Genomic DNA, 19,260 nt, shown 5'->3' with positions numbered 1-19,260 from the left:
GCAAAGCGCCAATATAATTTGTTGTTTGTATATCTGAAAAAAAATATTTTGTAGATCTTAAATTCTCAAAGGCATTTAATTACTTTTTAATATAGATACTTTTTATTTCATTTGTTTAGCGATACTTAATTTAGGTATTTTTAATTCCAATTGGGTGAATAAAAAAAAGCAAATCTTTTAAAGCAATGCAATGAAAAATGCTTGATTATTTGAAAGATAATCAATAGCAAAACTTTTACACGTGCCGCCCTAACAGAGACATCTTTATCCCTGTTTTTCGAAGATTCAAATTAAGTTTTGATAAATAATACACTGACTTCATTCTCTCGTAGTTTTTCTAAAATCCACAAGACACATGTTTTACCATTTGAATTGAAATCTATACCCAATTAGGGATAGCATATGACGATCAGACCCCAGGAAATCAAAGTTGAAATCATTAATAGCCTGGCAAATAATGGTCATGTGCTTAACTTTCTTATTTGTTCGGATTGTTGCAGCTGACATTTTTTCAATCGTCTCTGTTCCAGGATCTGCTGACATAAATTCAGTGTTTGATAGCATCTGGCCAGGACCTCACGGGCACAGGCTCTTTTTTGCTCCTGGACATTCTGCTCTTGAGCCTGCCGACATTTCAGCAACTTCTGAGTGTAATAAGTCTTTAGTTCCAATCGCTGGCGTTCTAATTGCATTCGCTGCATATAGGGCCGCAGTTCGGATTGCCTTCTCCTAACCAAATTGCACAAGGAGCAGGCAATCTTAATGGGTCTCGATGGGGTCTTCTCGACCTCCATAGTTTCAACAACCCTGCGTTTTATAGTTTTCTTAATTTTCTTGGGCTCCTTGGACTCCTTGGACTCCTTGGAGTCCTTGGACTCCTTGGGCTCCTTGGGCTCCTTGTGCTCCTTGGGCTCTTTCTTATTAACTACAGTCTCAATGAAAACCCTGTCCAGTTCGTTGGTTTGAAACCAATCCGGATATGATTGAAAACAACTCATTTCCGAGGCATAAGACTTCATAAATTTAGATATTAGATCGGCAATGACCAGGGGTTTCGATTCGAGACTCAAACGAACTTCAGTTTCGGAGAGAGAAAGAGAGATTTTTGATTGGTAGCTCAAAATTCCTTGCTTGTTAACAAAAATGTCATGTGTAGGTTCTAAAGCAATTTCGTTATTATTAAACGTATCATGTTCATGTTGTTGCCTTGCCATTTCGTGGTGCCTTCTTTTGTTTAAATAAAAGTTTTTATGTTTTGAGTCATATTGGTTATTGGGACTTACGTAAGCGGTATGTTGGGTAACATTGAGTGGCCAATTATGGTGTTCGCCTCTAGGTATTATACTCTTTCCGATTTCCTGATTTTCAAAATTAATCGACTGGTTTCTGTAGAATGACAAGTCCGAATTGAAATCTTTAAACGTCTGACTTCCGGATCCGATTGCCGGATTGCTTGCAGACATTCCTTTCATGATTTCCTCAATGTAAACATTCCTCTTTGGCGTTTGCAGTGTACTTAAAGAGCTAGACTCTTTTGTAGAAATAAATGCTTGTCTCTGCACCGCATCATTTGATTCTTCCTTTGGTACTTTAAACAGTGGCGATTTGCTTTCACTCGACTTCGAATTCTTTAATAATGTGTGCGAACTGAAATGGCAAGTCTTAGATCCCTTGTTCCTCTTCTGTGAAATTTTTAAATTGGATTTATATATTTCGCCGTTGGTCTTTCCAGGAAGCAGAGTTAACGATGAGGAATCCTTTGCATCTTTTTCAATATTTAAATTTATGACATTCTTCAGATCTTGATTTTTGTGTTTTTTATGTGTTGTACCTTTTTTTGCCTTTGAAATTTTTAATTTTTGATTATTTTTTGCCATTGAAATTTTTTGGTCCTTCTGCGACTTTTGTGAAGTCAAAGATTTTCTGTCCGCATCCAAAACTGGTAATGGATAATCAATGCCGTACACACCAGTATCTTCTTCGCTACTGTCACTGTGTTTTTCAATTCGTTTTGGACGCGGTTGGTTAAGTCTAATAGATCGCTTTGAGCTAGCTATACTTTCCAGACTTGGATGCTCGGCAATAAACCTCCTTACTGCCCAACTGGCATTATATTTACCTGTCCAAATTGATGATGATTTTCTTGACTTTGGATGGGGTTCTAATTTTTCTGCTATTTTCGGGTGTATTTTTCTTGACTTCGAGGGTAGTTTGTTTGTTTCCGCTAATATCTTGGAGGTTTTTCTTGACTTGGAAGGTTGGTTATGTATGTGTGCTATATTTGATGTCATGTTTCTTGATGGTTTATTGGTTTGTTTAAGAATGTCTGTCAAATTCGTGATTATTTTTCTTGAATTCGAAGATAGTTTGTGTTTATCTGCCAAGTTCTTTGGTGTTTTTCTAGACTTCCAAGGAGACTTATTCCTGGGTGTTTTTATTGAACTTGAAGGTGGTTTATTTTTAACATCCAAGTTCGGGTCAGTTTTTATAGACTTTGATGGTAATTTATATTTGTCTTCCAATTTTGTAGTGGTTTTTTCTGAACTTGTTGTGAGTATATGTTTTTTCGACAATTTTTTATCGTTTTTTCTTGAATTAACATGGACCTCATATTTTTCTGCCAATTTAGTATCGTTTTTTCTTAAATTTATAGGGAGTTCATATATTGCTGCTAATTTTGTGGGTGCTTTTTTTGAGCTCAATGACAGTTTGTTTTCATCCAAATTCGTGAATGATTTGGTTTTTCTTAATTCAAAATTGGGTTTGTATTTATCTGTTTCATCAATATACTTTTGTCTTGATTTTCTTTTCTTTGAATGTGACACCTTGGGATTTTCAACTAATTCTTTCTGATTTGGAACTTCTAACAGAGGGGTTCGTTTGGTAAGTTTTTTTAAATGTTGCAGCTTCTTGGACATTTCCTCTTTTAGGTATGGATCAAAGGATTGTTTCAGCAGTTGACCCACTTGCTGTTCCTCTAGCTTCCAATTAATCCACTGTTCGGGTGTGGAAAATTTACTCATATCGAAATGCCTCTGAATTTTGGAGCGCTTTTGAGGGGTTTTCTTTGTAGAAGCCGTGCCTTCGGCATTGCGAAAACAGGACACCAATTCCCGGTATATGTGTTCATCCGCATCCAATCCTGGTTTCAGCTGGCTCTCGGTGAAGGGGAGCTTGAGTTCGACTGGAAGTGGGGCACTTATCCTTTTATTTGGAGCCACTATCCTAGCATTCTGTTCGATGCGCCTGCGAATGCTCGTCAGTCGCTCCTGACAGCCGCTGGCATAGTAGCTCCATGTTGCCCGGAACACCGAATCCTTGTTGGCCGGCCAATCCAAATTCCGCAATAAAGGAGACAATTCCTGAATCTTATCCCGCAAACAATTTTGATTCAGCACATGGCTCTTCTTTAAAATGTTCATTGCTAAGCTGATACAAACAATTTAAGTACTTGCAATTTTTTATGTGTGGCTTGTTTTTTGTAAGATTTTTAAACAACTAATGAAATAATTTGGCATACTTCTCTGACAATTTGTTTGGTTTGATTGGGCGGCCATTTCTTTTATTGGTTATAGAAATCATATAGTTATTCGATATTATTACTGCTACTGTTTTTATGACCGCAGCTGTATTGCATACATCCATAAATAGTAATAGAGCTAAAGTTAGGGAGTTAAAAAAAATAATAGTACAAACAATTAAATACCAATTTTATTCCCAATTCTTATCGTGTCAAGTCTATTACCCAATAATAACTAGAAAATAATATACATATATAATCTATTTATATTCCTTGTCCAATGATAAAATGTGTGTTAATAAAAACCCACAGACTATTTTGTGTTCAGGCGTCTTGGGATCCTGATCCAACTGAGTTCAGGACTAATTTGGTTCAGGACCGGTACCAACCCCACTGCGGCAAGCTCTGTTTTCTGTTTTGCATCTCAATAGTCGCAAACGCACCTCAACAAGGCGACCACAAAGATTCAGAATCGCCAGACATTTCTCCAATTGATTACGCATCTTGCCAAGATTTGAACAGGAATTTAACTTATCTGCAGGAGGCTTAGAGCACTTAACACTCTGTTTCGAATCGGAAATAGTAGTAGCACCTGATTCCTGGTTCCTTTTGTCCATATTAAGGTAATATTGCTTCAGCACTTCACGATCTCTACGCTTTTTCATCTCTATCATAAATGGTTCATCGGGCTGGCTGCTTGGTCGGCAAAAATCACACAGTTCACACCTTTTTTGGACGACTTTTGTTTGACTGGACACGGTTTTTTTCGATCTCTTTCGTTTTCTCTGCCACATTTCAAAAGCTATAGAGTGGTATTTAAGGCGTTTTACAGGCAAAAAAGCAGCTTTACTAGATTTATGCCTCTTCTTGGCAAAAATACGTTCTTTTTTTGATAAACTTTTAAGATCTTCTCTTTTTACATTTCTTTTCCTGGGTTCAGAGGGCTTTGGCCAAGGAATTTTGGTCCAGGGGCTTCTGAAAGCATCAGGTTCAAGGGAATGCAAGGATAGAAAATCATCTCTATACGCCTCTAAGTCAATGGGACCAAACTGATGCAGTTCTACGGGACTGACAAGTTCCGAGACTCTTTTTGGGAGCCAGGATATGGTGGACATGTTGCTCAAAGTGTCTATTCCATATGATGGCTCACTGATGCGTTTCAGTACCTCTTCATTTAGCGAAGTATCTTCTACCGATATCAGTGAATAATCATCATCGTCAAACACAATGTCCTTGACAATATCTATGCTAGGCGATTTAATACGCTGTATATGCTTTTTAAAAAGGACTGACTTTCCAACATTTTTAAACTTCAGATTGTTGAAAAAATTATCCGCAGAATCCGCAGAATCCGCTTGTTCGAACGATTGCCTTTTGTCTTTAGGTGACATATTGATTCTCCTATTTGTATTATTTTCCAATCTCTTAATATTTTTAGTTTGCTTTGGTGGTTTGCTTTTAGTGCTCACTAATTTAACTTTTTCTAAATTCTTTTTATGTGTCGTTTGTTTTGGGTTTTTGCTCTTAGAACTTCCAATTTTAGTTTTTTCTAAATTTGCACTATCTGTGGTTTGCATTGGGGTCTTGTTTTTTTGCCCGGATTTCTTAAGGATATAATGCTCAAAAAATCTTATATGCTTTATAGAATGCTTACTACTAAGTTCCGAACTCTTTGATGCGGAAAGTTCTTGACTTTCGTCGAATTTAGGTGTTTCAAAGTTATTAACTTTCACAGGACGCATTGTACCTTTGGTATAATTTACTCGAGATTTCTTGGGCGGACCATCTAGCTCAGATCTTCTGAGTCTGGCAGAACCATTTAGTGTTTTAGGACTACATCGGCACACTCGCTCATAAAGTTGTATCAACTTGGGCAGTTCGGGATCATCTACTAGTCTTAAGTAGTTCCTAGGCTGCTTGTTTGCTTCCAAATTCTTGACAAAGTTGGTAGAAGGCGGTGGAGGTGGGCACCTTGAAAGAAGAGGACCCAATTTTGGGGATATATTCCGAAAATCAGCAACTGCCGCAGCGGCAAAACCACGTCTGAGACTCCTCATGACAGTAGGACAACACTAAGTACACGAAAATGAATGGATAATGAGGTATGGAAACGCTTAGAATTTGTTACGACTCCGAATTTTAGTACCGCTAGTCAACGCTTTGATTAAAGCCTCAAAGCTGTTTATTCCTTAGACTTCCTCGTAGGGATTTCGACCTATGTAGATGATTTGATTTCTCGGATGTCTGGAGATCGAATCCCGTTGGCGCAGTTCATAGCACGGGCAATTGGGAAAGTTCAGATCCCTCTGCGGTTGAAATTTTGAAGAAGCCATCTGCTGTTTGGGAAGCGTTTGCTGGGGCCATATTGACATCCTCGACATCGGTAGGTTAAGACAGTTTATCCTCTTTCCCCGGCGAATTATTCTGGTGGCCATGAGTGACGCAAAATGCAACCAAATTTGTCTTTAAGGAGCGAAATTTTTGACTACGCGTGTAAGATGAAAAATTGAAAAAAAAGAATTTAAAATGGTAAAAACAAGGTTTTTTTGTTACAATGGACATTTAATAAAAAGTTGACTGAGTTGGCGTCAGGATTTTGGGTCATACAATGTTCTTTAAAAAAATAGATTATCTATATACTATTCATTTGAAAATCACATTTGATCTTCAACTTTGGAACAAGGTAATTGCGTTGCGGTCAGTCTGCTTAAGCTGATATTATTATTATTATGCATGTCTATATATGGACTGCACTCTAGCAAAATTAAAATATTCACTTTCCTTGTTTTTGTTCCGTGAAAACTTTATAATGCAGGCAGATGCTGGCGACACTACGTTCCGTTCTGTTTTCGCATTTTCCATTTCCCATTTCCCAAGAGCGTTTCCCATGTGCGCCGCCCACATTCGCAATGAGAATAAGAATAATTGTTGTCTGTCCCTGCCTTGAATCGCATTTCTATGCACATTGTGAGAGCCACAAAGGCTCAAAATGCCTCAAATGCCTCAGGGAAGCCGCAGTTCTAACCGCGTTTCTTTGCCCAACAGGGTAAAATATCAAGGTGCGAGGAAATGAATATTTTCGTACTTACTTAATTGAAGAAAACAAACTTAATTTGCTGTGAAAGCTCGTCTGAGTCCCAAGATAAAAGCGTTACAACTTCCTGGGAAGGTAGGGATTTTTCTGTTTTAATTAAACTTTACTTTATTTCTTGTTTTGAATTTATTTTTGTTAATTTTTTTATTTTTTGAATTCATAGAGAATTATAAGTCATCTTTGGAAACTTCTGAGGTTGTTTCTCCATTCTTTAAACTTAGCACCTATCACTTTGTAATTACCCAATGTTTAAAAAAAATTGCCATAAACTTACGGCTATACACATCTGAGAAATGGTTTTTATGATTGATTTTATGGCAACAGAGTTCAAGTTTCGACACACTTTTGATCGTGATCATTATAGATGTGCAAAAAAAATACTCATAGCAACAAGAAACTAAAGAAAACACCAAATTTAAATTAAGAGCACACTGGTAAAAAATACGTAGTGGATGCCAATATTTTGTACTTAATTTAAAAATTTTTTGTTCCGATTTTCATCTATTGCGGCTTTTGGTTATTTTAGATATGAAGGAAGGAAAAAACCATTTTTACCAAGATCTTGTCAAGAATAGCTTCATAGCAGCTTTACTAAAAGTGTTCAAATTAAGATCGTTTTTCTTCCAGTGCCTGGCAGATGAGATCGGCAGTACATATGGCTCTCTGACATCATAGTTAATAGCTTTTAGCAGCACTTTATAGCTTAAGTTGTTATTTGTGTAATTTGTTTTTTTGGCAAAACAAACGAAGCTGCAAGCTGCCTGTTTATTTACTCCCCATGCACGATATGTGTGTTTGTGCATAAAACATAAATTCCCAACGTATCGCATTGGACACTAAAATAACACAGCTGTCGACTGTGTTCTACTACCACCTGAATTTTTGGTACAAATACAGGGCAGATAAAAGTGATTTGTTTAAGTCAATGGCAATGGGGCCATAAACAAAGCGGCAGAAATTATAAAATTAACACAGTTTTTAACCTGATGGACTGTTGAAGTCGCTGAAGTGTAAACATTCGATGACGGTTTATTAGCAATTAATTTAAATATTAGCATTGCCGGGCGATAGGTAAATGTTGGCGCGCCAGCGCGTGGCAAATAAACATGCCCCAAAATATATAGCATAATCATTTCAAAGAGTTAAAAAAATAATTAAAACACGCTTTAGATTAAATTTAATTGTTATTAGTAGGTAATAAGCAGCAGAAATCAATATTAAAATGTAATTGTATAAATTTGGAAGGAGAGAAGATTGATAGATTATTCATTTTATTAGCAGCTCTAATAAAGGCGATAATAAACCAAAATCAAATTATAGATTTAAATTAAACGATTTTGGATTATACATTTAAATTCCTTAAAATGTTTTCTGCCTGCAATTAATTGTGAAATAACTTCCACACTCTGCTGCGGTTTTCCAATTATCTAAATATGGCGGGCAACCTTATGGCATTTCAATTAAATATGAATTTTCTGCGGTTAACCTGATTCCCCTTGAAAAGTGCGCCAGTGATATTTCAGCATTTAAATGCATTTAAGTGCCGTCGCTCCTGATTTCTCACTGCCAATCCCGTTGCCAATTCCATCACACAGTGAAGCTGGCTCAAAGCATAATTGCAAACAATTAGCATGCTCCAGGACTCAGTACTCAGATTCGCATCGGAATCGCAATCGCAATCGCAAGCGGATTCGATGTAGAATAGGCAATAATGATGATGTTCTATTATTATAGAAGTACTCACTTGACAGCGTTCTGTCATTCGCAGTGTGGTTGAACTGCGATATTCGCGGAAAGGAAGCAAAGTTTCAAATCAATATCAGATTTCAGGCATGTCAGCCCAGGCAAACATATCCATATGTTTGCCCTACACTGATACAAAAATGGAATAGTATTATTATAATAGTATGAATTTTAAATTTTATTTTTAATATTGAAAATAATTAAATCATAATATTAAATTCAATGATTATTAAATTAAATGATTTAATATTAAAATACATTAGTTAGATTGAGTTTAGTTTATATTTGATTGCATTTAATTAAATTTAACTTAATATAAATATAGTTTAAATATAAATTAAATTTTTATATATTAATTCCAATTCCAAAAATAGTAAAATAAAAAATGTTATGATTTTTTAGTATTTTCCTATTTAAAATAACTAAAAGCCGCAATGGATGAAAGTCAAAGCGAAAAATATTTAAATTTCTTTTTACCAGTGTAGAGACAATGGAGTTCAAAACAATAGGTAACAATTCTTGCGATAAATAACTTTATTATTATCTGTTTATATCTTAAAAATAATAAGATAAAAAAGAAAACTTTTTTTTTTTGTAAAGAATGTGAATATGACATAAACTTGAATGCTATTAGTTTTTCGTTAGATGTAGGTACTTGAAAACATTGAAGCCTTGTTCCATCATTGGTCTCAGTTTTGTGCGGACCAGCTGAATTATTCAATTTATTATTTCATTGGCATAAGGAAAGCATTATTAGACTCAATTACCTTCCCACTGTTTATGTGTACAGGCGACAAAAATAGCACAAAACAATCTGGTTCCATGCGCTCAAGGGGAAAAAGGAATGCAGTATGATGGACATGTTAAACACCAAATCTTTACATGCCTTTTTTACAGGCCTATCATATATTAAATATTGAACTGAAAAATGGTTTAAGTGCCAAAAATGAATTGTAAAATATATAATTAATTGAACATTATTATTATTCACTACTTAAGAACTTAAAACACTTAATATATTTTTTTTATTTGTATAGTTTTTGGTGTAACCAGAAATACAATCGAGTTCAATATTTTTAAACAAATTCTATCCCCTTTACTTTTATAAAAAGACTTCAAAGAATGCGCCCAAGATTATCTAATTTTAGCCACGCAAAATTTAGTTTATATTTAGCAGATTTTACTTTCCATAATCAAACACATGCATGTTATAGTAGAAAGTGCATTGGGGCAAGGTCAGTTTACACAATTGATTCTGCCATGTGCGTGGCTGCCTTTCATTCACGTCCAATTGACTTTTTAATGGGCTTCACATTTGATTGAATGGAAATTTCACAGAACCTAAGCAACCAATTGCGCAGATCGAATGCAGTAAACAATTATTGTTGATTTGGGAGATTATGCATTCGCTTGCCGTAACATTTGCTTCCCTAATCAGCGGCAAACCTTTTTTTTAGAAAACTCATTATTTACAATTATTACGTACGTGTTGGGTGGGAAAAAGTATGATAATGTGCCAAGTATACCCAAGCAAATATTTTTTCAAACCCTTAAACCAAAACGAGGCAACATTACTGGCAATAATAAACGCAAACAGCAAACAACCGAAGTTTACTTAAACAGCATATGGGAAAAACGACCCAAAGCTAAAGCCAAAGTTATGCCTAAGTGGCAACATTTCTGCTTTTCGCCTTTCCCCTGGAAAAGCCAAAAAAAAAACACACAATTTTCCTGCCCTCCAGCTAGCAAAATAAATTAAAGGGACTTGGCAACTTTTCTGCCTTGCCTTGTATTTTGTCTATTTTTTAATTTTCTACAATTTACCCGGATAAATAAATTCAAAAGGGAGTGAGTGGGAATGTCCTGTGGCCAGGTCTAATGATTGAAAAAAAAGGAAAAAGAAGTGATAAAAAAGCTGTGGGGCAGTCAAGAAATACTCTTGCTCAGTCGTTTTCCTTTCCTTTCAACTATTATTACCTTTTATAACGTTCAAAAAGTGTTTTTGCTTGCCTTGGGGATATGTATTTACTTAAATCCTCTCAAAGCCAAAACGCCTCCACTTTTCGTTAGGGTGCCACAAATTGACCGTTCTGCTGTAATTTAATTTGAATGCTGAGGGAAAGTTTACACCAGTTGCAGAATGCCATAAAATATGCAACTTTATAAAGAAATAAAAAAGACCAGTTCGAGGCAACAAAAGAGATTAAATTGCGTAGCTGCCCTGTCAACATTAGCCCCAACTTTTTTGTATGGGCGCATTGAACTCTGTTTAAAGCTGCAGATAATATAAAATGTTGCCATTTTATTTATCTTTCCACATGGCAAAAGTTTTGCGCTTTAAGCGTGTGCTTGATTACATTTATATTTTTATTTAAGCTATACATGTGTTTTAAAGCATACGTTTTAATGAGTCATTTGCAGAATGACTTGAGGCATTTCTTTCTTTCTACAAATCATCCCAATTAGCGATTGCACATGTTTCTTCACATTGCGTGGAAGAAACATAATTTCATCACGTATACATCAGTTGAGTTGGCTTTCCCCAGCAGTCATAAAAATCTATTAAAAATCAATTTGTTAGCTGCAGCTGCTGTCTTTAACTAATTTGTAGTCCAGAACTTTATCCCCATTGAATGGATGTCTAATTAAAGTGCTCGAGTCGGTAAATGCCGAAAATTAATAAGCGCAACACGTGCAGCGGTTTCGTTTGGCTGTTCGCAGGATGTTTTCCTATTTTTCCCACTTTTTCTCAATTCTGTGGGGTGGTGGGTGATAAGTCAAGGCCTCCTGGACCTGGGCAAACGCAAAGTTTGCGGAGCAAACCGCTTTGAAGTCTAATAGGATTAGAACGCCCAGCTGTGGGCATGTCTGTCTATGACAAATAAACTCCCTTCTGTGGCTGTGTATCTGTCTATCTTCGGCATAAATAATATTCAAAAATGTAAAGCAAATATTTAGAAAGCGAATATTGCCAGACGAGGGTTCCTTATATCAGTAAATATTTATCATATTCATGGCTATCTTTAATGTCAGTGTGTTGGCTAAATTAAGGCCAGCACAAGCGAGTAATCTTTTTTCTGCCTTGGAAAAAGCAATAAATAAAAATCTACTCAAGTTGTCTGGCTCATGACTTAATAAAGCTTAGCAGAGTGAATTTACCCGGAAGTTAAACTATACGACATTGAAAAAATAGATTTTATATTTTCCTTTTGTTTATTTTGAAGTGGCAATAAATTCATTTAAATTTTTTTTCTTTATTTTTCAGTAGGCTACAAAATACGTTAAACTTCTTAATATATAAATTTAAGTTGATGAAAAGTTTGAAAAAAAAATACAAAATTTCCTTTTTCTTAAATTTTTTGTGGTTTAAATTGAATTGTTTTTTATTTTTATTATTGAAAGCAAGTTGATGAGTTTTAAGTTTGTTGTTATAATGTAATGAATTTTTAAATATATTAAGCTTTAAAAATAAAATACATTTCCCCAGGATGTAAGCTTGCAATTAGTATATTTATTTTTATTGAATATAAACTAACACGATGAAACACCAAATTGAGACGCGCAAATGTATATAGATAAGTAAAGGGTAAATGCTCAGTTTCCAGTTCCAAGAGTAATTTCTTTTGAAGTCCGTTTCCTTTGATCTTTGGGGTCAGTTCACATGATGTTGTCAATCGCTTAGGCCTTGTCAACCACGCGATCGTTGAAGACAATCCTTAAATCGGTTTTGGCCATGTTGCCGAAGGCGCCAACCAATTCCGTGAGATTGGCATTCGGCAGTCGCCTGTCGAAAGGATAGCCCATGGTGCGCCTGTCAGGATACAATTTGTCCTTCAGACCGCAGAACGAGTAAGCCGTGCTGCAGGCATCGTTGGGTCTAATGGGCGCCAAGGAGGTGAAGGTCAAAATGTGATGGGCGAACTGATTGAGCTATAACACTCACGTATTATTCTGCTGCACAGAGTCCTGCGAGTAGTCGGAAATCATGACGAACAGGTCGAAGAGCATGCCCTGGGCAGTGCCCTTGGGCAGCAGAAGGTGCTGTGGCCACCCACAGCCGCAGAAGCGGAAGCGGGCCAGCTCGTCGGCGGCTGTGGGCTGATAGTCCGCCCCAACTGGCCGGAACGAGCGCTCGAAGGGAATGGCCACCGAGGACTCCGTCGACTGGCGGCGTATGGTGTTCACGCCCGGCACCACTGGGGATTAATTAAACAGTGTAAATTGGTCATAAGGGAATGTCAAGAGTGCGAAACCAAAATACATGGTAAATAAAACACCTATTTTGTAATTTTAAATGTTAAGTATAGAGAAGAGAAGCAAAGTCTTTGGTTTGGCTTACTTTAAACCGTTAAATGTAATTAATGAAATACTTACAATCCACCGTAAACTTGTCCATTTCGACGGCCAGCAGTCGCTGGTCCTCCAGCCGCAGTGGCTGATTGCGCTCATCCACTTTCGGGCAGATAAAGATGCGGCAGGTGCCCGTCCGCTTGGCCCCACTATTGGTCACATTGAAGGTGTAGGTGAAGGGGGCATTCTGCAGGTGGGTGAACGAGGCCAGGATGTTGCCATCGGCCGAGGGTCCAAAGTCCAGACCAGCTGCCAAATCGGCACTCGACTTCTGCCAGTAGGTCAACAAAGTGTTGGCCTTGGTGTTGGACTTGCCAATCTTGGCCTCGATATAGTCCACCGACACACCATCGAAGTTCAGCTGGGCGGCATTGTAGGGGGCCAGACGGCTCTTGAACTTGTTGAACACCGAGTCGATGAATCCGTGCCACCTGTAGAAGATCGGATCCCTCATGGCCGTGGTCACATCGCCCATCACGCCGAACTCCTCCAAGTGCCGTTGGTCGGGATCGTGGGCAAAGGAGATGATGTTGTGGCCCTCGTTGTGCAGATTGCCATAGAAATTCGAGTTGATGGACAGCACGGGCGAGGCTTCAATCATGTTGCCCAGAATATCGATGCCACGAACTTCGTCCAAAGGCGTACGATTGCCAGAGGGCTGCGGATCAGAAAAAACAAAATATTAAATAATACTTTAATCGCATTAAATAGACATCAATTCGATCTCAATTATCAAGTGTCATGTAAATATATTCAAAATATCGAAATCCAAAGATTGTGTAATATTTAAATAGAGTAACTTACAAAATAATTAATTAATTTGATATTACGACGAGTTTCAACCTTTTAAGAAAATCAATTTGAACTTTAATAATTTTAAAATTCTATATAAAGATTAAATTATTGCTTTTTAATGTTGAATTCTAAGTTTATATATCAAAATAATTTAAGAAAAGCACAAAACTATTCAAAATTGTCTGGTGATAAAAAAACAAAACAAAAAATACAATAATAATCGCTAAAATAATAAAAAGTACTAATACAAATTTGTTCCTACTAATATAAGAATTATGAAAATATATTTCAACATATAAAATCTAACTTTTTAAGAAAATCAATTTAAACTTTTATAATGTCAAATGTTCAATAAATATTTTTCAATTCCAAACTCTAAATACGTATGTCATTTGTAATTTATCTATAACCTACCCCTTTTTTATTTAAGAGCTGGTCAATTGTAATTGAATAAATTTTAAAAAAGTATCTAAACTCACATCGTCGACATATCCTTGATCGATGGCGGCCAGGACGCGATCCCGCCAGCGCTCCACTTCGGAGAGCTCGATTTTGGCATCCTCGCGGTCCACATCCCTCAACAACTGATTGGAGACTCGGGCCGGATAGGTGCGGTTATTGACGCTGGACAGGATCTTGGGGAAGTAGCCCTCAGGAATCTCAGCGCGCAGATTGTTCAGAGGCTGGACCCTCTTCAGATTATTGCAGAATCGCTCCACATTGTAGCGGGCCAGGATCTGGTGGTGCATGTAGTAGAAGAGCTCGCCACGACGGTCCTTGTTGACCACCTCCATGGGTCCCGTGGTGGGGTAGACCAAGTGCCAGTGCCAGTGGTGGCTGTTCACTCCGATGTCCTCCCGGAAATAGGCCAGTCGCTGCTCATCCTCGCGATCCGAAGCCGTGTAGTTACGCGGAATGTCCAAGTGGACTCGCGCACCACTGTTGTCAATCACCGAGGCCTCCTGACGGGCATCCTGAAATAAAACAGAAATAATAACAATTAGCTGGTTTTAAATACACAATCCAATAAAATTGTGTTTTAAGTTACAGTTTATTAACAACATTTTAACTGAGTTCTATTCTTTATCAATATACTTTTTATACTTTATTAATGAACGATATACTTACCCGAAAGACGGAGGGCTCCACAAAGTTGCTGGGGAAGATCTGGGAAATGTTGGTAATGGGCACTTCACGGGTATCCGGACGATGGGCAATGGCCACGGCATAGGCGTACTGGAACAGCACGGGATTCACACGATCCCTAAAAATAAGGAATCATTCCCTGATTAACTACAAAACAAATTAAAAAATAAAGTAATACCCACTTGGTGTAAACGGAGAGGGACACAAATTGCCTGAGATTGGGGGCACCCATGAAAAGCGTGATCAGTTGGCTGGCAATCTCCCGATGGCGATCGTTAAACAGGGAGAACTGGTTCTTGGGACCCAGTTTCTTGGTGAAGTCCAGATTGGGAACGCTGGCCAACTCCTGAATGGGGATCTTCAAGTCCACATCCTTGGAGAACCGATTGCCCACCTCCTCGGTGTCATTGCGATAGCGATCCGTATAGAAACTATCGGGCAATTCCAGCACGGTTCTACCCGAGTCACGGGTGGTGAACACCGGTTCCAGAGGACGCTGGAACAGAAGCTCAAGGGCTTTCAAATCCGTATTGGTCATGATTGTTTCTATAAAACTGGTCTTTCAACTGCACTCAACGAAGCCTGTTGGAGAACTGTGATTTTGGAAACGAAACGCTAACCTTTTATAGTCAACTGGCAATCAGAAAAATTTTTAAATAAAATATAAAATATAAAATATAACCACAAAACGCAGCCTTATGATGTGGTTTTGCTGATAAGGCTTTGGTTCTGTTTGCTTAAATAAAATGCAATAAGAACTCTTGCCGCAAAGTGATAAAAAAACCGCGGTGTCTATAAATGTAAAGCAATACAGTTTTAAAGATAATCTTTTGTTAGTTATTTCTAAACGGAATTAATAACAAAATTTTATCAAGCATTGTAACACTTTGAAAACTTAATATTTACCATTTCCAATAAATTATTTTAAAGTTTTACCAAAGTTATTCATTCCGGGGGAGGGGTGCTGAAATTGAATTTCTAAGTCTTTGCCAAAAAGTACCAAGGAAACCTTTTTTGCGACCACGCGAAATACAACTCCTGAATGTAAACAGCCTGAAGGGCACCGGAAAAGCTTCTTATTCGCATAGAAAATAACACCGTAAACTTACTCAACAGGCTGCCACGCCCCTATTTCACCGCGCACCGCCCAGTGTCAGGCCATAAATTTTGTTTTTGGAGCAGACTTCTCTTCCTTCGACGTGGCCCATAAATTTGATTTTTGGGGGTGAATAGCACAGCATATATAGTAGCTAAGAACTAAGAACCAAAGAGCTTTGATGATTAAAATATCTATACTGTAAATCAATTTTTGTCGCTTCTCCGTCTGGTCAGAAGAAGGATGTTGGCCAGAAAGCAAAGCGAATGGCACAACTTTTGGCCATTGTCAATAATAAATGTTTGCTGCCGACTTTGGCGTTGAAATGTGTGCGCATTAATCTGTGAAATTGACAGCAAAACCAACAACAACAATAGCGTGATAAACAAGTTTGCATAAAAGTGCGGGAGCGGGGGAAATTGAAAAGATGAATTTTCACAATTTCTGCACTTTGGCCATAACAACATGAAAATGACTTTTTATGCCCGAGTTTGTTTGCCCAACTCGTCGTACTAGTGAAATACCCTCATTTTATGAGGGTTATGTTACACAATTTTAAATTTTTTCATATTCCTTGGATTTTGAAAGAGGGAAGAGGATGTGATCGATTTTTTATTCCATTAAAGGAGGCTATAAATCTTGAATAGTATTTAAGTTTGAATCTTTTAAACAAGTAGTAAAATAGCATCATTAAGTGAGGGGATGTTACAGAACTTTACATTTGTGTTTATTCTTTGGAAGACATTGTAATTGAATTATTTGATTAAAGTAAATAGATCTTAAGTTTGACTTAATTAATCAATTTAATGATATTGTTAATATGATATTTAATAATACTACCACCATAAAGAGTAAACTCAAGTCGACTTTTCCCGTTCAACACTTGACTCTACGCAAATATTTATCCCAGCAATGCCATTTTTCATTGAATATTCAACGACAGCCTTGGCAAATGTGCTCCAGATTCCTGGGCAAAAGACAAACTTGCCTTAATTAATTATAAAGTGTGGGGACGTATGTGACTGAGATTTTGGAGGGTCTCAGAATTTAATTTGTTTAAGTTGGCAGCGCGAATCGAATTAAAGCCAAGAAAAGGTGGAAAGCAAAAAGAAAAGCTTTTCAGTAGGACACGTGAAAAGTTTGCACTCACAGGCAACAAAATACCCAAACCTTTCGGCAAGTCTTAAAAAACACGCAACTTTGTAAAAGGTTGAAAGCACTTTTCCTGCGTGGCATTATGGGTGAAATTTTGGGCCATGAAAAGGATTGTGGGGCTGCGATAATTACCCGCTGGCTTAAATTTTATATTTCAGCTTAAGCAGTCTGCGGCGAGCTGGAAAAACACATGCCTACCCTTAAGCACCCTAAACTATTCATTAGTTGTGGGCCAACCGCAGGAATTTGCGTCTGGGTTTTATCAAAATTTCGAGGTGGCTTCGCTTTCAATTGTTTGCCCACTTGTGCGCAATACTGATTAAATTTTCATGGCTCTAATCTGTTTGCAACTTATTAGATGCGCTAATGTGGGAGGGTCTTTTGTAAACACAAAAAAGGATAGAAAAGGGTGTCGGAATTAATCCGATTTGTTTTGTTTTATCTAAAATAATATATTACATTACATTTTCTGTCCCTTTTTCTTGGAATAATAATACGATGAAGTATATTGTGAACTGTATATCCGAGTGTGTTTTCTCAAGATGACTAAAATATTAATTTGACTTATTGACTAACTGATTTCAAATGAACATTTTTTTTTCCAAATGGCTGTGTAGATGTAAGAAGTCCATATTGTGACAGTATTTCGATGAGATGAGACAGTTTCGTAAATTAACTATTCCAAAGACAGATGACAACAGAAATTCGGCCAATTAACAGTAGACCTTAATTGGTTTGGGACCGCATCAGAAAGAGGTTCTTAGCCAGAATCAATGTTGGCAGCAGCTTCTGTTGGCCATCAAATCAAGTGACAGGCGACTTTACTAAACGCCAACGTAATGGGCCACACATGCATGCAAATCCCTGACATCTAATTAAATTTCATTCCTGAAAGGCAGATTCGGGGAAAGTGAAAGTAAAAGAACAGGAGTGAAAGTAAAAGTGAATTGCTCCCGCAGGACAATAGAGATAAAATAAGTAATTTATCAAAAGAAGAGGTAAGAACAATGTAATTTCCAAAGTCTGTTTTTGTCCTTTTTTTTGTTTTTTTTTTGTAAAAGTATTTTGAAGTTGCATTTTATTTGTCAAATCTCCTATATAATAAACAATATTGAATTTATACCATTTTTGTTTCACGGTCAATAATTCCTAAAAATCTGTCATTATATTTCTAACTGTCATTGTCATATAAATAATCAATGTTAAGCTCTACTATAGGGTATTCTTAGGTCGATTAGTAGTAAGCCCTTGACATTGTCGTTTGTGTTATACAGCCTTTTTTGATGGCACTTCTTGATGGCGATGTGCTCTTTTCCCTGTGTCAACTGCAACACATGGCCCGTCGGAAGTCCACTCAGTTTTCAGTCACATTTACCGGCATTAGGCAACTGTAACAAATCATCAACTGACGACATTGTCACATTTCTCACTTCATTTCGTTTTTATTCGCTTTTATTTCGCTTTTGGCCCAGACAGGTGTTGGCGGGTAGGTGGGATGTGGGCGGTGGGCGGTACAGGTTATTAGTTGCCCACCGCCTCGTCATCTGTCAAATGCCAAATTGTGGCAGCTGGTTCAGCTTGTGTCCCACCAAATGCCAGTCGAACAAACTCAAATAAAAACAAACTCAACCAGTTGCCGCCACAACGTTTCCTTGACTGCACTGGTAAATTTTACCACAACAATTGGATGACGGTTCTTATAAAAAAATAATTTTATAGAGTTTTGTATTTTATTAAATACTTTAAACTATTAATATGATAAATATATGCCAAATAAAATTGCATTTTTGAGAAACTTAATATTATGTTTTATATTTTAAATTTGTTAACAAATTTTAACAGATTTTGTTCTTAGTAAACATTTTTCCCTATACAAATTTTTTAAGAAACTATTTCCATATTTATGGAATAGTTTGGAATGGAAATATTCAACTCTCATATATAAAAGGTATACCTGTTTTTGCAAACTAAAGACTTAAATGTTTAATGATGACATGGTTATGCATTTTTCTCTCTGTGTATCTCCAGAGAGATCTGTCTGCGTCTGTCTGAGCGCAGGTAATTGAACAACATTTGTGGAATGACATGGAAAGAATGGCCGTGAATGGAAAGGTAGCAACGGCAGCAACTGTAACAACAGCAGGAACATCATCTGGTTCAACTGTCATGGAAAAAGGGACTGAGAAAGAGACGAAGATAGGACAGTAGAGAGAGACGGGAACAGGTACAGAGACAGAAGGGTGGCGGATGATTTTCTGCAATATTAACTCTGTGGCCATATGCTCCACACTGCAGATTTGTCATACACACATTAATTTATTGTGCCCTTGAAGAAGTTACTTTAATAAGAACGATTTGGTT

General features: G+C 37.1%; 4 protein-coding genes across 6 annotated transcripts in view; 1 reads left to right on the top strand and 3 right to left on the bottom strand.

Annotated features, from left to right (window-relative positions):
• LOC108144532 (potassium voltage-gated channel subfamily H member 8) overlaps positions 1 to 19,260 on the top strand; it is a 61,621-nt gene that overhangs the window by 3,269 nt on the left and 39,092 nt on the right. The window lies entirely within an intron of this gene.
• On the bottom strand, positions 292 to 3,443 carry LOC108144111 (the record flags this gene model as incomplete). The annotated part of the gene is made up of 2 exons (XM_041707364.1): positions 292 to 1,013; positions 2,601 to 3,443. Coding segments are annotated over 2 exons (1,395 nt in total), but the record flags the coding sequence as incomplete, so codon positions are not given.
• On the bottom strand, positions 3,753 to 5,577 carry LOC108144110. The gene has a single exon (XM_041707310.1). The coding sequence runs from the start codon at positions 5,575 to 5,577 to the stop codon at positions 3,883 to 3,885; it is 1,695 nt and encodes a 564-aa protein (XP_041563244.1). The 3' UTR covers positions 3,753 to 3,882.
• LOC108144533 (phenoloxidase 2) lies at positions 11,849 to 15,240 on the bottom strand. Its single transcript, XM_017269493.1, has 6 exons — positions 14,831 to 15,240; positions 14,631 to 14,766; positions 13,982 to 14,476; positions 12,732 to 13,365; positions 12,301 to 12,553; positions 11,849 to 12,234 (listed from the first exon to the last, which is right to left on the bottom strand). Exons 1-6 carry the CDS (start codon positions 15,184 to 15,186, stop codon positions 12,036 to 12,038), a joined length of 2,073 nt encoding a protein of 690 aa, XP_017124982.1. The 5' UTR covers positions 15,187 to 15,240; the 3' UTR covers positions 11,849 to 12,035.

Source organism: Drosophila elegans, unplaced genomic scaffold (assembly GCF_018152505.1).
Source record: "Drosophila elegans isolate 14027-0461.03 unplaced genomic scaffold, ASM1815250v1 contig_183, whole genome shotgun sequence".
Classification (NCBI taxonomy): domain Eukaryota; kingdom Metazoa; phylum Arthropoda; class Insecta; order Diptera; family Drosophilidae; genus Drosophila; species Drosophila elegans.
Note: the sequence above shows the minus strand (reverse complement) of the source record. Positions and strands in the feature narration are given on the sequence as shown.